This window comes from Ranitomeya variabilis, chromosome 1, assembly GCF_051348905.1.
Source record: "Ranitomeya variabilis isolate aRanVar5 chromosome 1, aRanVar5.hap1, whole genome shotgun sequence".
NCBI classification, from domain to species: domain Eukaryota; kingdom Metazoa; phylum Chordata; class Amphibia; order Anura; family Dendrobatidae; genus Ranitomeya; species Ranitomeya variabilis.
In genome coordinates, this window is record NC_135232.1 from 7,404,823 (window position 1) to 7,423,802 (window position 18,980).

General features: G+C 50.7%; 1 protein-coding gene across 1 annotated transcript in view; it reads right to left on the minus strand.

The window, feature by feature from the left end:
* Positions 1–18,980, minus strand: part of LOC143781443 (C-type lectin domain family 2 member D-like) — a 214,294-nt gene that overhangs the window by 153,142 nt on the left and 42,172 nt on the right. Inside the window, exon 3 of the mRNA XM_077268088.1 lies at positions 10,532–10,621. Within this exon, the coding sequence (XP_077124203.1) occupies positions 10,532–10,621 (90 nt within the window). The remainder of the gene's footprint in view (positions 1–10,531; positions 10,622–18,980) is intronic.

Sequence of the window (18,980 nt, forward strand, 5' to 3'; positions counted from 1 at the left end):
TACAGTAGCCATAAAAAAGCTGAATTCCCTACAAAAAGAATTAAAGAAAAATTCAGGTGTAGAAGATCCCTGGGACCAATACTTTTCATGGATGAAGGGATGGCAGAGATGGCTAGCTCAGATAGGCGTAGTTATCCTCGTCGTCCTAATCATTGCAGCTATTATTGTTTGTTGTGTTCTTCCCTGTGTAAGGAAAATGATCGAGAGAGGAGTAAAAACATCAGTGCCCATTTTCATAGCTCAGGAGGTGAGTTATTCTGCAGACATAGAACAGCTAGGCCCTCTTCGGTCTTTTACAGTCCACAACTAGGCAGTCAGAGCGGCTGTATGCAAGTTTGTGCCTCCTGGATCCATCTCTCACATTGTAAACTTCTTAGACAGGTAGGGACAGAGTAGGATCTGACCTGCTTGTCAAAGTCCAGCTACAAAGGGAGGTTTTCCACAAGGGAAAACTTGTCTCAAACTGGTGAAAACTCCAATTCCCCCTCCCGGGCAAGACGGTCAGATCTAGGATGTGTACAACAGGGTTAGTCGCACATGTGTATTTTATGTAACCATGAAGATGGGAGATTGGAGAGTAATAGATCCAGCAGGTAGGGAAGTCCCGAGGACATGGGTAACGCGCTCCAATATACCTCTGCAGTATACCCATAATTAGTCACACATTATCTGGTGTCAGTAGCATCCATATTGTCATGAAGCTTCTGATGTCATAATAACACTTAACATCAATGGGTTAGGGAACCACGGTGGGATCAAGATAAAAGAAAAGGTTAATAAAGTATTTAGGGGGGACTGTTGAGGAGAGCCATAAGATCAAATACTTAATTAACCTCAACACATAAGGTAATTGAGAGAAGCAACCCATAACATGTATTGTTTAACCTTACATAAGTTTTCCTCAGACAAAGTGAGACACTGAAGATGGCCGCCATCTCCTGTATCAGATCCATGTGCTCTGGTATCCAAGATGAACAATGAAGACACTAAAGATGGCCGCCATTTCCTGTACCAGCAGACCGTGTGCTCTGGTATCCAAGATGACACCCACCCTGATAACCTCATGGATCCACCCACAGTGACGCCCACCCTGATGACCTCACGGACCAACCCACCCTGATGACCTCATGGATCCACCCATGGACTTGCTCATGCCCAACCCACTAACCAATGGAATACATCCGATCACTCCCATTTTAGAGCTAACCGAGTCTCCTTACAGGACATATATAACATTGTGTTTCACTAATAAATTTCTTCTTGGAGCTGAGCCACACATTGATCAAGGAGAGTTACAGCTGACTGTGTCTGGTGTATTTCTTTAGTGCACATGATCAATATCCATTAGGCCAGGAGTAGGCAACTAGAGAATTGAACATTATATTAATTGTTCAACCCTAATACACGTAGTATAAAAAACTGGGAAATTCACAGATACCATCCGCGCTGCTGTATAAATCCATATTGTCATGAAGCTTCTGATGTCATAATAACACTTAACATCGATGGGTTAGGGAACCACGGTGGGATCAAGATAAAAGAAAAGGTTAATAAAGTATTTAGGGGGGACTGTTGAGGAGAGCCATAAGATCAAATACTTAATTAACCTCAACACATAAGGTAATTGAGAGAAGCAACCCATAACATGTATTGTTTAACCTTACATAAGTTTTCCTCAGACAAAGTGAGACACTGAAGATGGCCGCCATCTCCTGTATCAGATCCATGTGCTCTGGTATCCAAGATGAACAATGAAGACACTAAAGATGGCCGCCATTTCCTGTACCAGCAGACCGTGTGCTCTGGTATCCAAGATGACACCCACCCTGATAACCTCATGGATCCACCCACAGTGACGCCCACCCTGATGACCTCACGGACCAACCCACCCTGATGACCTCATGGATCCACCCATGGACTTGCTCATGCCCAACCCACTAACCAATGGAATACATCCGATCACTCCCATTTTAGAGCTAACCGAGTCTCCTTACAGGAGATATATAACATTGTGTTTCACTAATAAATTTCTTCTTGGAGCTGAGCCACACATTGATCAAGGAGAGTTACAGCTGACTGTGTCTGGTGTATTTCTTTAGTGCACATGATCAATATCCATTAGGCCAGGAGTAGGCAACTAGAGAATTGAACATTATATTAATTGTTCAACCCTAATACACGTAGTATAAAAAACTGGGAAATTCACAGATACCATCCGCGCTGCTGTATAAATGAAAGTCCAGGCAAGGTTGAAGATAAAGAATGGTGATTTATGATTATAAAATATCAGTATATATTTTTTCTTTTTTAAATCAAACCTCATGTTTTAGCTGTGATAGTCATGTGCTGTACCATGTGTCAGTTTTCATGAATTTTGACACAATTTCACATGTGATTCCTTTTTGGTGCCTGATTTGAATGTGGAATCTACTTAAACAGTATGTAGCAATATTGTACACTTATAGCATCTCCTGAGGAAGAAGTCCTGTTGACTTAGATGTGCATTGAGAATATATCACCATTCTTTATCTGCAACCTTGCCTGGACTTTCATTTATACAGCAGCGCGGATGGTATCCACGAATTTCCCAGCCAGTGCACTAGCCAGGGCAGTAATAAGTAACTACTAGGGATGAGGTATCCTGCCGGCAGCGGGGGGAAGGACCCGCATAGGGCGCTAGGGGAGTGCAGGTATAGGCTCAGGTTTGAGGTGGTGACCATTCCCCATTGCCTACGGGTAGGGCCTTCCTCTCACCTTTTCCATCCTGTTGTTGGTGAGTTGTGCCATCGGTTGACCGACCACCCGTTGGGTTGGGTCACACCATGACAAACGCTCTACCCATTGGCATTATTCTGTATGCAAAATTTAGCTAACCAAACAAGGATTGCAATTCACGTAACGTTATGTTCCACAAACCACTCACTCTCAAAACCTCAGGCCTAGTTCAATCACCTTTTCATCTGGCAATCTACACTCCATCGCCATGTATCGATCTCAATCTCCAAGAAACTCAAAGAAGTCACTGGCCCAACTGTCTTCTCTGCCACTAAAGGAACCCCAATTTTGTTTGCCAAACTTTCCATCGTTGCAGTAACATAGAACAATCTTATGCCTGAGCCGGAACAATGAACAAAAAATCATGTAGGTAATGGATGCAAGAATTCAGTCCCGACAGATCCTTAACCGCCCATTCCAAAAAAGTGCTAAACGTTGCAAAATTAGCACATGAAAGTGAGCATCCCATAGGAAGACATCGATCAACAAAAAATCCCCCGTTCCAAAAGCAGCCCAACAAATGCAAGCTATCAGGATGTACCAGTAACAATCTAAATGCTGCTTGAATTTCTGTTTCTGCCAACCAAGCCCCTTTACCACACAACCGTACCCAATCCATAGCCGCATCAAATGATGTGTATAACACAAAACATAACTGTTGATCAATTCCGTCATTCACCAAAGACCCTTTAGGAAAGAATAGGTGATGGATTAACCTGAATTTATTCGGCTCCTTTTTTGGAACCACAACAAGTGGTGAAACCCTCAAATTACTAAAGGGAGCCACTGCGAATGGTCCCGCCATCATACCCAAAGCCACTTCTTTTTTTAATTTATCAGCAACCATGTCAGGAAATTGCAATACCGACTTTAAATTGTTGGTGGACAACCAAACTTTTATGTCAACAAAAGGGATTCTGAAACCATCCCTAAAACCATCTCTTATAAACCAGCCACTGCTGAATCATTATACTTATTTAGAAAGCCCTCCATCGCGTCCAGACGCACCTTTTTTCAATGTTATTGCCTCTCTTCTGTCTGCCCACCTTGAAACATTACTCTGCTTTGTTCGTGCCCCCACATGCTGAACACTCATACTTAAATTTACACTTGTTCCCAAATTTGCACGTCCCTCCATTAAATGAGAAACACAGCCCTCTCTGCATTGCCACCAAGTCTCCTGACTGTCCCGAACCCCCGCTGCCCCCTGGAAATGGCTGACTATCCCGTCCCAACCTAGTAGGGCCCATCACCCTTATCCATAAAGCTATACCTTTATGGTCCCACCGAATACTGGACCGAACCGCCTTCCGCTGATGAAACTGCTCATCGTACTGTAACCAACCCTGACTGCCATACACCCTACAAGCCTCCCCAATTGCGTTTGTAGCGCCCCCACTGCCGCAGGGCCGAGGGGTACCCGGTACCGGGCCTCTGAGTCTCTGCTCTGGGGTTGTCACGGTGGCTAGACCCGGTCCGTGACCCTGCTGAGGGGTGTACAGTAATAGATATGGATGGTGGTACTGGTGGTAGTGGTGCGGTGCAGTAAATAACGAGGACACCGGGTTGCAGTCTCTTTACCTCTTTACTGAAGGCTTCTGGATCCTCAGTCCGGAATACGGTTAACCGGGCTGCGCAAGTCCGGCCGGTCCGATGGCACCTCCAGAGTTCCCGTTGCAGGTGGAAATCTGTGCCTTCCTTCTAGCGTTTGTGTGTTGTGGTCCTCCCCTGCTGTGCTTACGGGATAGTACCCCACAACTGTTGTGTCTGTTCCTCGTGTTCCCTCACAACAACTCGATTCTGATGTTCTTCTTCTTCTCGCCCCCCAGATCTTATGGTAGGACGCACCCGTATGACGGGAAGGCTCGGAGCTCTTCCGGGACCCTAGAGTCGCCCCTCTCCAAAGGTTGCCCCCTATGTCTGCGTAGGTGATGTAGGTGAGACAGCCAGCCTATAGCTCTCTGCCCTGCCGTTGGTTTGAAGTAATGCTTAGAGCTCTGTACTTCCTCGGCGTTCCGGCCACCGGTAATTTACGCCTCAGTAGGATGTTGCCTCGGTCTAACAGCACGACTCCTACTGGTATTTCTCCCTGTTGCGTTGATCTCGTTTCTCACTCAGCACAATAAATCTCGCTTCTTGTCCTTTCTTAGGGCACCGCCGCTATGAAGTGCAGGCGCGGTCCCGTAGCTTTCTCTCTGATTGCCAGGCCTCTGTCAGGATCCCACCCCTGACAGGGACCCTACCGAATCTTCCCCTACAACACCCTCTGCCACAAGGTGTTGCCTGGTTCCAACCCAGTCAGCGTTCTCTCTAACTTCCTGCCTGACCCCCAGTTTTACCAGACTGTGAGGAGTGGCCTAATGAATAGTACCCTTAGCTCCCCCTGGAGGCCAGACTGTGAAATGTATTGGTGTCTGTGATACCTGGTCAGATGAACTCCTTCAGTGCCATCAGACGTACCATAGCCCCCCTATGCGGCGGAGCCACAGTACTGCAATGACCAGGACTCTGGGGCGCTGCACTCCCCCCCCCGGTTAAATCCAGTACTCCTGGACTGGGAAGAAAACAACAATACATGCCAGCAAAAAGACATACAATTTTGAAAATGCAAGTACAAGTCAACTTTTTAACAGAGCTTCCCTTTATGGGAGGTGAGGACACTTGAACGTTACAAACATGGTTAAATACTTTTAAATAACTTGACTATAAATAACTTTTCTTACCCAACCGGGTATTCTACTAAGTGCAAAATTTTTGAACAATAATCCAACTTTGCCTTTAAGGACGTACTCGCTAAATCCACTAAAGACCTTCTTATATCACATATAAGGCTAATTAACTTTTATGCATTCTCCTTCTTTAAATCTGCAGGACCGCCTGTCCTAACTGTTCCAGACCTACTGCCTCTCCTTTCTGTTACAGGACCGCTCCTTTCCGCCCGAGCCTACTGTCCTTCCTCTACTATACACAGTATAGAACATATCATTTTTCTTTCAGTTTAAGATCACTGAGCCATCTCTATATGGCTCCTAGGAGGACTCACTACTACCCCCTACGGGTTCACTTCCTGTCCTCATTCTTCTATTAACATTATTGAACATTTCTTACAATCAACTAGTTGGTTACATTTAACTTTCACATATCAACATCATCAATACTTTCTTTTCAGGACATTATTGCCATTCAACCATCTTAAGGCAACACTGTTCATAAGTGCAGGATGTGAACATCCCCTTTAAGAGGGGACCAAGTCTCTATGAGGTAGTGCAACTTCTCAAGCTGCAAGTCCGTATGCAGCAAGGACTCCAGTGCAAGTTCCAAGAACCGTATCTTCGCAAAGAGTCCGTCTTTTATGTAAAACCAGTAGAGAGCACCTTTAAGAAGGTGCAAACTATATACAAGGAGTTCGTATCATGCATTGTTCATGATTCAGCAGTTCTGGATAACTTGTGCAAAACGTAGAAAACAAACAAAAATAAGAAACAATAGGGATCCCGGGTCAACAAAGGGATCCCTTTAAGAATAACCCTAAATGGGTTTTAGCAGCAAAACAGTGGAAACAGTTAACTATGTACATTCATTAAAGCATTTTTGCTTACTACTCAGTTTCTGGCAGCCCCCACAGAGGCTTTACCTGGCAGGTGGCTTTCTGCGGCCCGGATAGGCTGAACTCCAAGTCCACTCCCGCGGCCAGGTGTACCCCGTGGGTTCGGGTCTTCTGCACGACCAGGTCGTGCGCTGCAATGAGGGTCTGTGTGGGTCGATGGATGATGCTGGCAGCGGCGGCGGCGGCAGCAGCGGCTTCAGCGGCGAGCTCCTCCCCCTCGGTTCGGGATACCGCCAGAACGGCTGTGCAGCGCTGCATATCCCGGGCCCACCAGCTGCTCCCCTTTAGGTGCCGGCGATATGTGACCACATCCCCCGGTTTCAGTAGGGACTTGGCGCTGTCTCCACGCAGGCAGGGCTCCACCTCATCCCGGGTGATGCGGACTCTCAGGGCTGTTCCAATCTCCTGCACGAAGCCCTTTCCTGTCTGGGGCAGGTAAACAATGACGACGCCCCACTTCGGCAGGGAGCCCTCCAGCAGCTCACCACGCGCCTCCCGCTCCACTTCCCGCTGGAACTCTGCAATCAGGTGATTCCTGTACTCTCCCCAAGGGAAGGGCCCCATGTCTGGTCCTCTCGGTTCCTTGGGATCAAGCGGCAGGAATGCTGGGGCACCAGTGGCCACAGCAGCGGCCGGGTCTGGTGCAGAGGTGAGGCGGTCTCCCTGGGGGTTGCGGCACTCAGTACCCCTACCTGGGGTAACTCCTCCAGCGTCACTCCTTTCCCCTGGGGGAGGCACACGGGCTGGGGACCACGCAGGCGACGGATGCCCCATCGACAGCTCCCACGGATCCAAATCCTCCAGCGGGGGCATATCAGAGTAATCCTCTGGTGACGGGGGTCGATGCGGGGCCATCCTCTTCTGCAGGCCTTCTCTAGTCTCCAGCCCCACCTCATCTGAGTCATAGTTTCGTTTCTTCGGTCTCCGCCCGCCATAGAAGATCAGGAGGCGGATCTCCCCTTTTGACGGGCCCGCCCTTAGGATGCAACAATATTTAGACTGGGCGGCCATTGTCTTTCGCGCTCTTCAGCTTGTCTACGCCTACTTCACGCCCCTCTTCTTCTCCTGCGCTCTCCTCAGCGCTGTAGTGGCGGTGGATTTTGGCGGCAAGTGGCACAGCACAGTCTTTGCAATAAAGTACAGTCCAAGCACAGTAAATCACAGTTCCAAAGCACACATGACCTGATTCTTCAGGCTTAAGTAGATCCTGTTCGTGACGCCAAGTTGTAGCGCCGCCACTGCCGCAGGGCCGAGGGGTACCCAGTACCGGGCCTCTGAGTCTCTGCTCTGGGGTTGTCACGGTGGCTAGACCCGGTCCGTGACCCTGCTGAGGGGTGTACAGTAATAGATATGGATGGTGGTAGTGGTGCGGTGCAGTAAATAACGAGGACATCAGGTTGCAGTCTCTTTACCTCTTTACTGAAGGTCTCTGGGTCCTCAGTCCGGAATATGGTTAACCGGGCTGCGCAAGTCCGGCCGGTCCAATGGCACCTCCAGAGTTCCCTTCGCAGGTGGAAATCTGTGCCTTCCTTCTAGCGCTTGTGTGTTGCGGTCCTCCCCTGCTGTGCTTACGGGATAGTACCCCACAACTGTTGTGTCTGTTTCTCGTGTTCCCTCACAACAACTCAATTCTGATGTTCTTCTTAATCTCGTCCCCCAGATCTTATGGTAGGACACACCCGTATGACGGGAAGGCTCGGAGCTCTTCTGGGACCCTAGCGTCGCCCCTCTCCAAAGGTTGCCCCCTATGTCTGCGTAGGTGATGTAGGTGAGACAGCCAGCCTATAGCTCTCTGCCCTGCCGTTGGTTTGAAGTAATGCTTAGAGCTCTGTACTTCCTCGGCGTTCCGGCCACCGGTAATTTACGCCTCAGTAGGATGTTGCCTCGGTCTAACAGCACAACTCCTACTGGTATTTCTCCCTGTTGCGTTGATCTCGTTTCTCACTCAGCACAATAAATCTCGCTTCTTGTCCTTTCTTAGGGCACCGCCGCTATGAAGTGCAGGCGCGGTCCCGTAGCTTTCTCTCTGATTGCCAGGCCTCTGTCAGGATCCCACCCCTGACAGGGACCCTACCGAATCTTCCCCTACAACACCCTCTGCCACAAGGTGTTGCCTGGTTCCAACCCAGTCAGCTTTCTCTCTAACTTCCTGCCTGACCCCCAGTTTTACCAGACTGTGAGAAGTGGCCTAATGAATAGTACCCTTAGCTCCCCCTGGAGGCCAGACTGTGAAATGTATTGGTGTCTGTGATACCTGGTCAGATGAACTCCTTCAGTGCCATCAGACGTACCATAGCCCCCCTATGCGGCGGAGCCACAGTACTGCAACGACCAGGACTCTGGGGCGCTGCACGTTCATATATCAAAAGAGGCTTGAACAATTGTCCGGGGCCTTCTTAACGATCACGGTAGCTAAAATGGTGAATGCATGTAACCATGCAACCAATTAGAGAAGGTTCTGGGAATTAAACGATACCTCCTCTTTTCTTCATCTTGCCTCTTAGAATCATCTTTCCTTGCCCTATCCACATTAAAACGCTCCAATGGCAGCAAAGAAAATGTTTCCACGTATTCCCCTTTCCAAATCTTTTATCGTAATTCCTGCTTCAAATGAGCCCCCAACGGACCCTAAAAACATACATAAACGTCTCCCTTTGCTGCATCATCCAAATGTACCGAATCCTCCTTCTCTTTTTCCCCACCTTCCCCTGTAAATTGTCCTGAACCCGCTGCCCCCTCAGCCGTCATATTAACACCCAGTGTCCTGCCACTTCCTCCAATAGATGCTGAATCACCCACCCCTATACCGGAAGTACCATACCCTCTAAATTGCCCCAGAATACCCCAACCATGCAGCGGATGGCGTTACCCCTCCCTGAGAGCCCCCAGACCCCCATAACATAGCTAAATCTCTCAAACCGTGTAAGATTAGCCCCATACCCCCACTAACCCCCCCAGAAAGCACATCCTGACTCCTAGTTTAACAAAGGGATAATAGGAAATAAATGAGCTGTCTCCCCTAGCTGCCTGGGCGCTGTGATACCAGCAGCTGGAAATCTGTAATCCTGCAGATGTTGTCCCAAGCCCGATCGGATTCCGTGCCGGTCTGAAGCTGGTTCTGCAGCTCCTGGGTCTCCCTGCCCCACAGACTATAAAGATAAGCAATGCCAGCCATTTGTGCAGGGCCCTCTGAGCTGCTGCTGCTGTTGCGCTGAATGCAGGGCCAGCATCCTGCTGCCCCTAGTGGGATGCCTCCTGTGCTTGGTGCAGTCTCCCATGCTCTGCCAACCGAGGCAGCTACCTGCTGCCCTTACCCTCCTGTTGACCCCTGCTCTGTCGCGTCTCCAGGGTCAGCCCAACACTCTCCTGCACGGCCAACGCCGTCGCGCTGCCTGCTGAGGCGGACACTCGCAATGTTCTCCCTGCTGAGGGGCTGGAAGGTAAGGCCCTCATCTCCCCACCTCCTCCGATCGTAAGAACACCCGCCGCTCCTGCTTCCGGTATCTCCTGCGCAGCCGTAGAAGAACGGGAGGCCGACTCCTCCCCCTGCTGTAGGCCACGCCAGACTGTAGGATTCCTCCCGGTTATTGGACATTGGGCCGCCGAACTATGACCCTGGCCACTCACCGGAGGGACTCCTAGCACGGTGCTGGACCCAGGGGGGTGAACTCAGGACTGAGGCACGCTGAAGGCCTAGTCCTCCATGGCCGGCGTCCATTCTGAGGAGTCTGGAAAGCTCCAGTCATGACCCCTTGCATCAGGCCATGCACAGATGACTGCGGCCAATCTGTGCCATGCGTGCCTGCAGTGTTTCTCAGTTGCTGAAGCAGAGCCTCAACGTCCATATTTCAGGTACCCTATAAAGCTTCTTAACTCTGTCAGGGGGCACCTAAAATGTCTACCCACACTAACATGACTGGCCCTTTTATATTACTGCCCCATAACCCCACCTCAGACCCCTCCTCCCCTCCAAAACCTTACCCCAGCTCCTCCTCTAATCTAATCTGTTAACCCCCAATCTTCTAAATATCCCTCCAGCTCGCTATATTCCCACATCAACCCTGTCATGTCGGGCTCCCTTCAAGGCCAGGGGCCAAGTACAGCGTCTCTGAGGGTACATGACATCTGCATATGGAAACAGAAATATACCTTGGAAAACTCTCTGCTTCCAGAGGCTGTGCTCCTCACTTGTGTTTAAAGCCAGGTAAGTGTCCTTGGTCCGTTTGTCCTCCCACTGATCTGTAAAATAGAGAAAACTGAACTATATTTGTCTGTAATACATGTCATGTAAAATATTACACATATCTTTGACTCTACAGTGCGCTCTCCTCTCCCCTCTCATACAAATTTCCATTGAGGTGACAAACAGCTGACAGCGTGACTGAGCGTCATTGAATAGACCGGGAATTGCCTATATTGTGAAGTGAACCAGCCTCATGAACATGTGGCACCCCAGGTGGCCGTCTTCCTCAGGGGGAGGATAGTGCTATGTCTGGAGACAAGTGAGGTTTCCTTTGGTAGGTTTACACACACACAACACCTTCCACTTCCAGGCCAGGAGGAGGAGCTCCAAGCCCTGTTTTAGGGCAGCTTCCCGGAATATAGATCTTGGTTTGGAGGCGGAGTGAGCTCGGTTGGTAGTAGGAGTCTGTGTGCGAGGACAGACAGGACTGGAGCACAGAGGAAAGAGAGAGCTCCAGGAAGCCACGAGCAGGCCTCTGAAGAGCTACAGCGCAAAAATCTGGGTACTGGGAGCCCGAGGCTTTTGTGGATTACAAAACACAGAGCAGAACCAGAGGGTATTGTTCTACAAGGACCTTGCCCATAATTACCTGTGGCACAGCAGCACCTAGGAGCCTGGAGTCACCAAGAACAGACCCCAGTTCACACGGCCTGAGCTGCCTGCTATACAGGTACCTGTCCTAGGACAGCAGAACGATTAAAGACCTTGTTGAGACACTTAGTGGCAGCAGGGACTTAGGGACAGAAAGCGCAGAGTGGTAGGCTTCCACCTGACCTACCCAGGGGAACTGGCTTGTCTCTGGACTGCCCGGACTTCTCTGCCTGCCCTGTGGTCTGGTGCCCTGGACTGTGGATGCTGAAGTCTTCAGTAAAGGTAAAGAGACTGCAATCTTGTGTCCTCGTTTTTCTCTGCACCTCTCACTATATCACTATCCACACATCGGGAGCCCTGGGGACATACTTCACCTGTGGGAAGATATACCATCTAGCTGCCCTAAAATCCCCCAGTGGACCCCCTGAACCAGCGTCGGTCATCCTGACCGAATACCATTACAGTTGGACACTAGAGGGCTCTCTGTGTGATTACAGGTGGACACTAGAGGGCGCTCTGTGTGATTACAGGTGGACACTAGAGGGCGCTCTGTGTGATTACAGGTGGACACTAGTGGGCGCTCTGTGTGATTACAGGTGGACACTAGAGAGCGCTCTGTGTGATTACAGGTGGACACTAGAGGGCGCTCTGTGTGATTACAGGTGGACACTAGAGGGCGCTCTGTGTGATTACAGGGGGACACTAGAGGGCGCTCTGTGTGATTACAGGTGGACACTAGAGGGCGCTCTGTGTGATTACAGGGGGACATTAGAGGGCGCTCTGTGTGATTACAGGGGGACATTAGAGGGCGCTCTGTGTGATTACAGGTGGACACTAGAGGGCGCTCTGTGTGATTACAGGGGGACATTAGAGGGCGCTCTGTGTGATTACAGGTGGACATTAGAGGGCGCTCTGTGTGATTACAGGTGGACACTAGAGGGCGCTCTGTGATTACAGGGGGACATTAGAGGGCGCTCTGTGTGGTTACAGGGGGACAGTAGAGGGCGCTCTGTGATTACAGGTGGACACTAGAGGGTGCTCTTTATTATTACGGGTGGTCACTAGAGTGCACTCTGTGTGATTACAGGTGGACACTAGAGGGCGCTCTGTGTGATTACAGGTGGACACTAGAGGGCGCTCTGTGTGATTACAGGTGGACACTAGAGGGCGCTCTGTGTGATTACAGGTGGACACTAGAGGGTGCTCTTTATTATTACGGGTGGTCACTAGAGTGCACTCTGTGATTACAGGTGGACACTAGAGGGCGCTCTGTGTGATTACAGGTGGACACTAGAGGGCGCTCTGTGTGATTACAGGTGGACACTAGAGGGCGCTCTGTGTGATTACAGGTGGACAGTAGAGGGCGCTCTGTGTGATTACAGGTGGACATTAGAGGGCGCTCTGTGTGATTACAGGTGGACACTAGAGGGCGCTCTGTGTGATTACAGGTGGACACTAGAGGGCGCTCTGTGTGATTACAGGTGGACATTAGAGGGCGCTCTGTGTGATTACAGAGGGACACTAGAGGGCGCTCTGTGTGATTACAGGGGGACATTAGAGGGCGCTCTGTGTGATTACAGGTGGACACTAGAGGGCGCTCTGTGTGATTACAGGTGGACACTAGTGGGCGCTCTGTGTGATTACAGGTGGACACTAGAGAGCGCTCTGTGTGATTACAGGTGGACAGTAGAGGGCGCTCTGTGTGATTACAGGGGGACATTAGAGGGTGCTCTGTGTGGTTACAGGGGGACATTAGAGGGCGCTCTGTGATTACAGGTGGACATTAGAGGGCGCTCTGTGTGATTACAGGGGGACACTAGAGGGCGCTCTGTGTGATTACAGGTGGACATTAGAGGGCGCTCTGTGTGATTACAGGTGGACAGTAGAGGGCGCTCTGTGTGATTACAGGTGGACAGTAGAGGGCGCTCTGTGTGATTACAGGGGGACATTAGAGGGCGCTCTGTGTGGTTACAGGTGGACACTAGAGGGCGCTCTGTGTGATTACAGGTGGACACTAGTGGGCGCTCTGTGTGATTACAGGTGGACACTAGTGGGCGCTCTGTGTGATTACAGTTGGACATTAGAGGGCGCTCTGTGTGATTACAGGTGGACACTAGAGGGCGCTCTGTGTGATTACAGGTGGACAGTAGAGGGCGCTCTGTGTGATTACAGGGGGACATTAGAGGGCGCTCTGTGTGGTTACAGGGGGACATTAGAGGGCGCTCTGTGATTACAGGTGGACATTAGAGGGCGCTCTGTGTGATTACAGGGGGACACTAGAGGGCGCTCTGTGTGATTACAGGTGGACACTAGAGGGCGCTCTGTGTGATTACAGGTGGACATTAGAGGGCGCTCTGTGTGATTACAGGTGGACATTAGAGGGCGCTCTGTGTGATTACAGGTGGACATTAGAGGGCGCTCTGTGTGATTACAGGTGGACACTAGAGGGTGCTCTTTATTATTACGGGTGGTCACTAGAGTGCACTCTGTGTGATTACAGGTGGACACTAGAGGGCGCTCTGTGTGATTACAGGTGGACACTAGAGGGCGCTCTGTGTGATTACAGGTGGACAGTAGAGGGCGCTCTGTGGGATTACAGGGGGACATTAGAGGGCTCTCTGTGTGGTTACAGGGGGACATTAGAGGGCGCTCTGTGATTACAGGTGGACATTAGAGGGCGCTCTGTGTGATTACAGGGGGACACTAGAGGGCGCTCTGTGTGATTACAGGTGGATGCAGCGCCCCAGAGTCCTGGTCGTTGCAGTACTGTGGCTCCGCCACTATGGGGAGCCATGGTGCGTCCGATGGCACTGAAGGAGTTCATCTGATCAGGTATCACAGACACCAATACATTTCACAGCTGGGCCTCCGGGGGGAGCTAAGGGTTCTATTCATTAGGCCACTCCCCACCATAGTGGGTAAACTGGGGGTCAGGCAGGAAGTTAGATCAGAAAGCTGACTGGGTTGGAACCAGGCAACACCTTGTGGCAGAGGGTGTTGTAGGGGAAGAGACAGTAGGGTCTCTGTCAGGGGTGGGATCCTGACAGAGGCTTGGCATTGGAAAGAACGTAACGGGTCCGCGCCAGCTCCGGGAAGCGGCGGGGCCCAAGAAAGGACTAGAAGCGAGATAGATTGTGCTGAGTGAGAAACGAGATCAAGCAATAGGAGAATTCCAGTAGGGGTCGTGCTGTAAGACCGGAGCAACACCCTACTGAGGCGCACTATCGGTGGCCGGAACGCCGAGGGAGTATTATAACATTCAGCTTCAAGCAATACTCTAAACAGCGGCAGGACAGTCACTTTAAGGCGGGCTGTCTAACACATATCACCTATGAAGTCTTGGGAGGCAATTGCGGGAGAGGGGCGTCTCTAGGGTCCCGGAAGAACTCCAGGCCTATCCGACAAACGGGTGCTGTTCTAACTGTAACATCAGGAAGGGACGGAGGATTAGAAGAACATCATTTAATCGAGTTGTGAGGGAACTTAAGAAACAGACACAACAGTTGTGGGGTACTTTCCGTAAGCATAGCAGGGAAGGACTACAACACATAGCGCTAAGAAGGAAGGCACCGATTTCCACCTGTGAAGAGAACTCTGGAGGTGCCATTGGACCGGCCGGACTTGCGCAGCCTGGTGAACCGTATTCTGGACTGAGGACCCAGAGATCTTCAGTAAAGAGGTAAAGAGACTGCAACCTGGTGTCCTCGTTATTTACCGCGACCTGCACCCCACAACTGCACCGTTACAACACCACTTATTGCACCGGACGTCCCCCACTGACAGACAGGGCCACGGACCGGGTCTAGCCACCGTGACAACCCCAGAACTGATAACTCAGAGGCCCGGCTCCGGGTACCCCTCGGCCCTGCGGCGGTGTGGGGGCGCTCCAAACTTGGCGTCACGAACAGGATCTACTTAAGCCTGAGGAATCAGGTCATGTGTGCCTTGGAACTGTGATTTACTGTGCTTGGACTGTACTTTATTGAGAGACTGTGCTGCGCCATTTACCGCCAAAAGTTCCCGCCAAAACCGCCGCCATTACAGCGCTGAGGAGAGCGCAGGAGAAGAAGAAGGGCGTGGAAGTGGGCGTGAACAAGCTGAAGAGCGCGAAAGACAATGGCCGCCCAGTATAAATATCTCGGCCCCTTGAGGACGTGTCCGTCAGCAGCCGAGATCCGCCTCCTGATCCTCAATGGTGGGCAGAGACAGAGAAAACGAAACCGCCCACGAAGGAGAGAGCGGGAAAAGGACCAGGAAGAAGAAGCGATCGACATGGAGGACGCCATGGCCAGCCGTGCGGAGCCGGAGCGTGGGGTCGGAGCCGAGGACTCCCCCAGCTACCCGGAGAGGCACCGCAGCCAGACCTCCACAGTTGACGCTGATCCCCTGCAGACCGGAGCGGACGAGCTGATCCACCAACTCCTGCGGACGCAGCTGAGCACTGAGGCCGGGTGGAAGAAGACCATCATCGGGAGCCTCGCCAGACGTCTGTCGGCAGCCTCATCTGGTCCGGAGCAAGAAAGAAGTTCCAGCGCTCCAAAGCCAGAAAGCAAGGCCCTGCCGGAAAGCGAGGTGCTGCAAGCAGAGATGACAGCGTCGCAGCACAAGGCCCCGCAGCCAGCGTTCCAGACCCCAGCGGAGACGGAGCAGACCGGCACCGGGAGAACCGCATCTGAAGCAGGTAGGAAGAGCCACCCTGCCCTGACGACCGACACCACTCCAGTGACTGCTAGTGCCACAGCTGCTGACTCCGTTCCAGTGACTGATCTTGCAGCGGCCGCTACCTCTGCTGCAGCAAATGCCCATACTCAAGCTGCGCAGACCTCCATCGCTGCGCATGATTTAATCGTACATGAAAGACGGATTAACGGCGTTTGTCCAGCACTGGGTGTAGCCCTGGACCTCACTTTTCCCAGGCCAGGAAGGGTTAAGTGCCAGGTGCAGCTCTGGAAGCCGTCCCACTAAACCTCGGAAACCTGGAACTGTACATAGTTAACTGTTTGTTTCCTTGCTATTTTGCTGCTAAAACCCGTCCTGGGTTAACTCTTAAAGGGATCCCTTTGGTTACCCGGGATCCCTATTGCTTTTTATTTTTGCTTTCACTTTCATTTTTGCTTTTTTGTTCCACAATGTTATAAAAACTGCTGAATCATGAACAGTGCATGATCCGAACTCTTTTGTATATAGTTTGCACCTTATTAAAGGCACTCCCTACTGGTTTTACTTAAACAAGGACTCTTTGCGAAGATACCGTACTGGAACCTTTGATGAGTATGGACTGGTAGCTTGAGAAGATGTGCTACCTCACAGAGATTTGGTCCCCTCTTAAAGGGGATGTTCATTTGTTGCACGTAAATGGTGATATTGCTTTAAGACCGGTAGCAATAATGTCAATATAAGAAAATGCTGATAATATTTACATGTAAAAGTTATATGTATGCCATTAGTTAATTGTAAAGGAATGCTGATAATGTTCTCTGAAAGAAAAAGTAAAAGGAAGTAATGAGAAAGTTTAATGTTGTGAAAAGAAGATAGTTGATAATGTTGATAAGAAAAGGGGGGGGATAGAAGGTAAACCCTGCGTTCCCCATCGAAAGTTAGTAATGTGTTACTAAGGACAGAAAGTGAACCCGTAAGGGTTAGTGGGTGAGTCCTTATAGGAGCCAAGTAGAGCCGGCTCAGTGTTCTCAAACTGAAAGAAAAGATATGTTCTATACTGTGTATAGTAGTTGAAAAGGCAGTAGGCCCTGGCTGAACGGGGCGGTCCTGTAACAGAAAGGAGAGGCAGTAGGTCTGGTGCCGATAGGACAGGCGGTCCTGCAGATCCAAAGTAGGAGAATGAAAAAGTTAAAGTGCCTTATAATGTGATTATAGAAAGGTCTTTAGTGGATTTAGAGTGTGAGTCCTTAAAGGCAATGTTAAATTATTGTTCAACAATTTTGCACTTAAGTAGAATGCCCGGTGGGGTAACAGAAGTAAATTATAGCATGTTGCTATGATATTTTTTGCCATGTTTGTAACGTTCAAGTGTCCTTACCTCCCATAAAGGGAAGCCTGTTCAAGTATACTTATTGTCATTGCACTCAACAAAATTGTATGTCTTTTTGCTAACTTGTATTGTTGTTTTCTTCCCAGTTCCGGAGTACTGTGTTTAACCAGGGGGGAGTGCAGCGCCCCAGAGTCCTGGTCGTTGCAGTACTGTGGCTCCGCCACTAAGGGGGGCTATGGTGCGTCTGATGGCACTGAAGGAGTTCATCTGATCAGGTATCACAGACACCAATACATTTCACAGCCGGGCCTCCGGGGGGAGCTAAGGGTGCTATTCATTAGGCCACTCCCCACCATAGTGGGTAAACTGGGGGTCAGGCAGGAAGTTAGATCAGAAAGCTGACTGGGTTGGAACCAGGCAACACCTTGTGGCAGAGGGTGTTGTGGAGGAAGAGACAGTAGGGTCTCTGTCAGGGGTGGGATCCTGACAGAGGCTTGGCATTGGAAAGAACGTAACGGGTCCGCGCCAGCTCTGGGAAGCGGCAGTGCCCTAAGAAAGGACTAGAAGCGAGATAGATTGTGCTGAGTGAGAAACGAGATCAAGCGATAGGAGAATTCCAGTAGGGGTCGTGCTGTAAGACCGGAGCAACACCCTACTGAGGCGCATTACCGGTGGCCGGAACGCCGAGGGAGTATTATAACATTCAGCTTCAAGCAATACTCTAAACAGCGGCAGGACAGTCAGTTTAAGGCGGGCTGTCTAACACATATCACCTATGAAGTCTTGGGAGGCAATTGCGGGAGAGGGGCGTCTCTAGGGTCCCGGAAGAACTCCAGGCCTATCCGACAAACGGGTGCCGTTCTAACTGTAACATCTGGAAGGGACGGAAGATTAGAAGAACATCATTTAATCGAGTTGTGAGGGAACTTAAGAAACAGACACAACAGTTGTGGGGTACTTTCCGTAAGCACAGCAGGGAAGGACTACAACACATAGCGCTAAGAAGGTAGGCACAGATTTCCACCTGTGAAGAGAACTCTGGAGGTGCCATTGGACCGGTCGGACTTGCGCAGCCTGGTGAACTGTATTCTGGACTGAGGACCCAGAGATCTTCAGTAAAGAGGTAAAGAGACTGCAACCTGGTGTCCTCGTTATTTACCGCGACCTGCACCCCACAACCGCACCATTATCACCACTTATTACACTGGACGTTCCCCACTGACAGACAGGGCCACGGACCGGGTCTAGCCACCGTGACAACCCCAGGACTGAGACTCAGAGGCCCGGCTCCGGGTACCCCTCGGCCCTGCGGCGGTGTGGGGGCGCTCCATGGACATTAGAGGGCGCTCTGTGTGATTACAGGTGGACATTAGAGGGCGCTCTGTGTGATTACAGGTGGACAGTAGAGGGCGCTCTGTGTGATTACAGGGGGACATTAGAGGGCGCTCTGTGTGATTACAGGTGGACAGTAGAGGGCGCTCTGTGTGATTACAGGTGGACATTAGAGGGCGCTCTGTGTGATTACAGGTGGACAGTAGAGGGCGCTCTGTGTGATTACAGGGGGACATTAGAGGGCGCTCTGTGTGATTACAGGTGGACAGTAGAGGGCGCTCTGTGTGATTACAGGGGGACATTAGAGGGCGCTCTGTGTGATTACAGGTGGACAGTAGAGGGCGCTCTGTGTGATTACAGGTGGACATTAGAGGGCGCTCTGTGTGATTACAGGTGGACACTAGAGGGCGCTCTGTGTGATTACAGGTGGACATTAGAGGGCG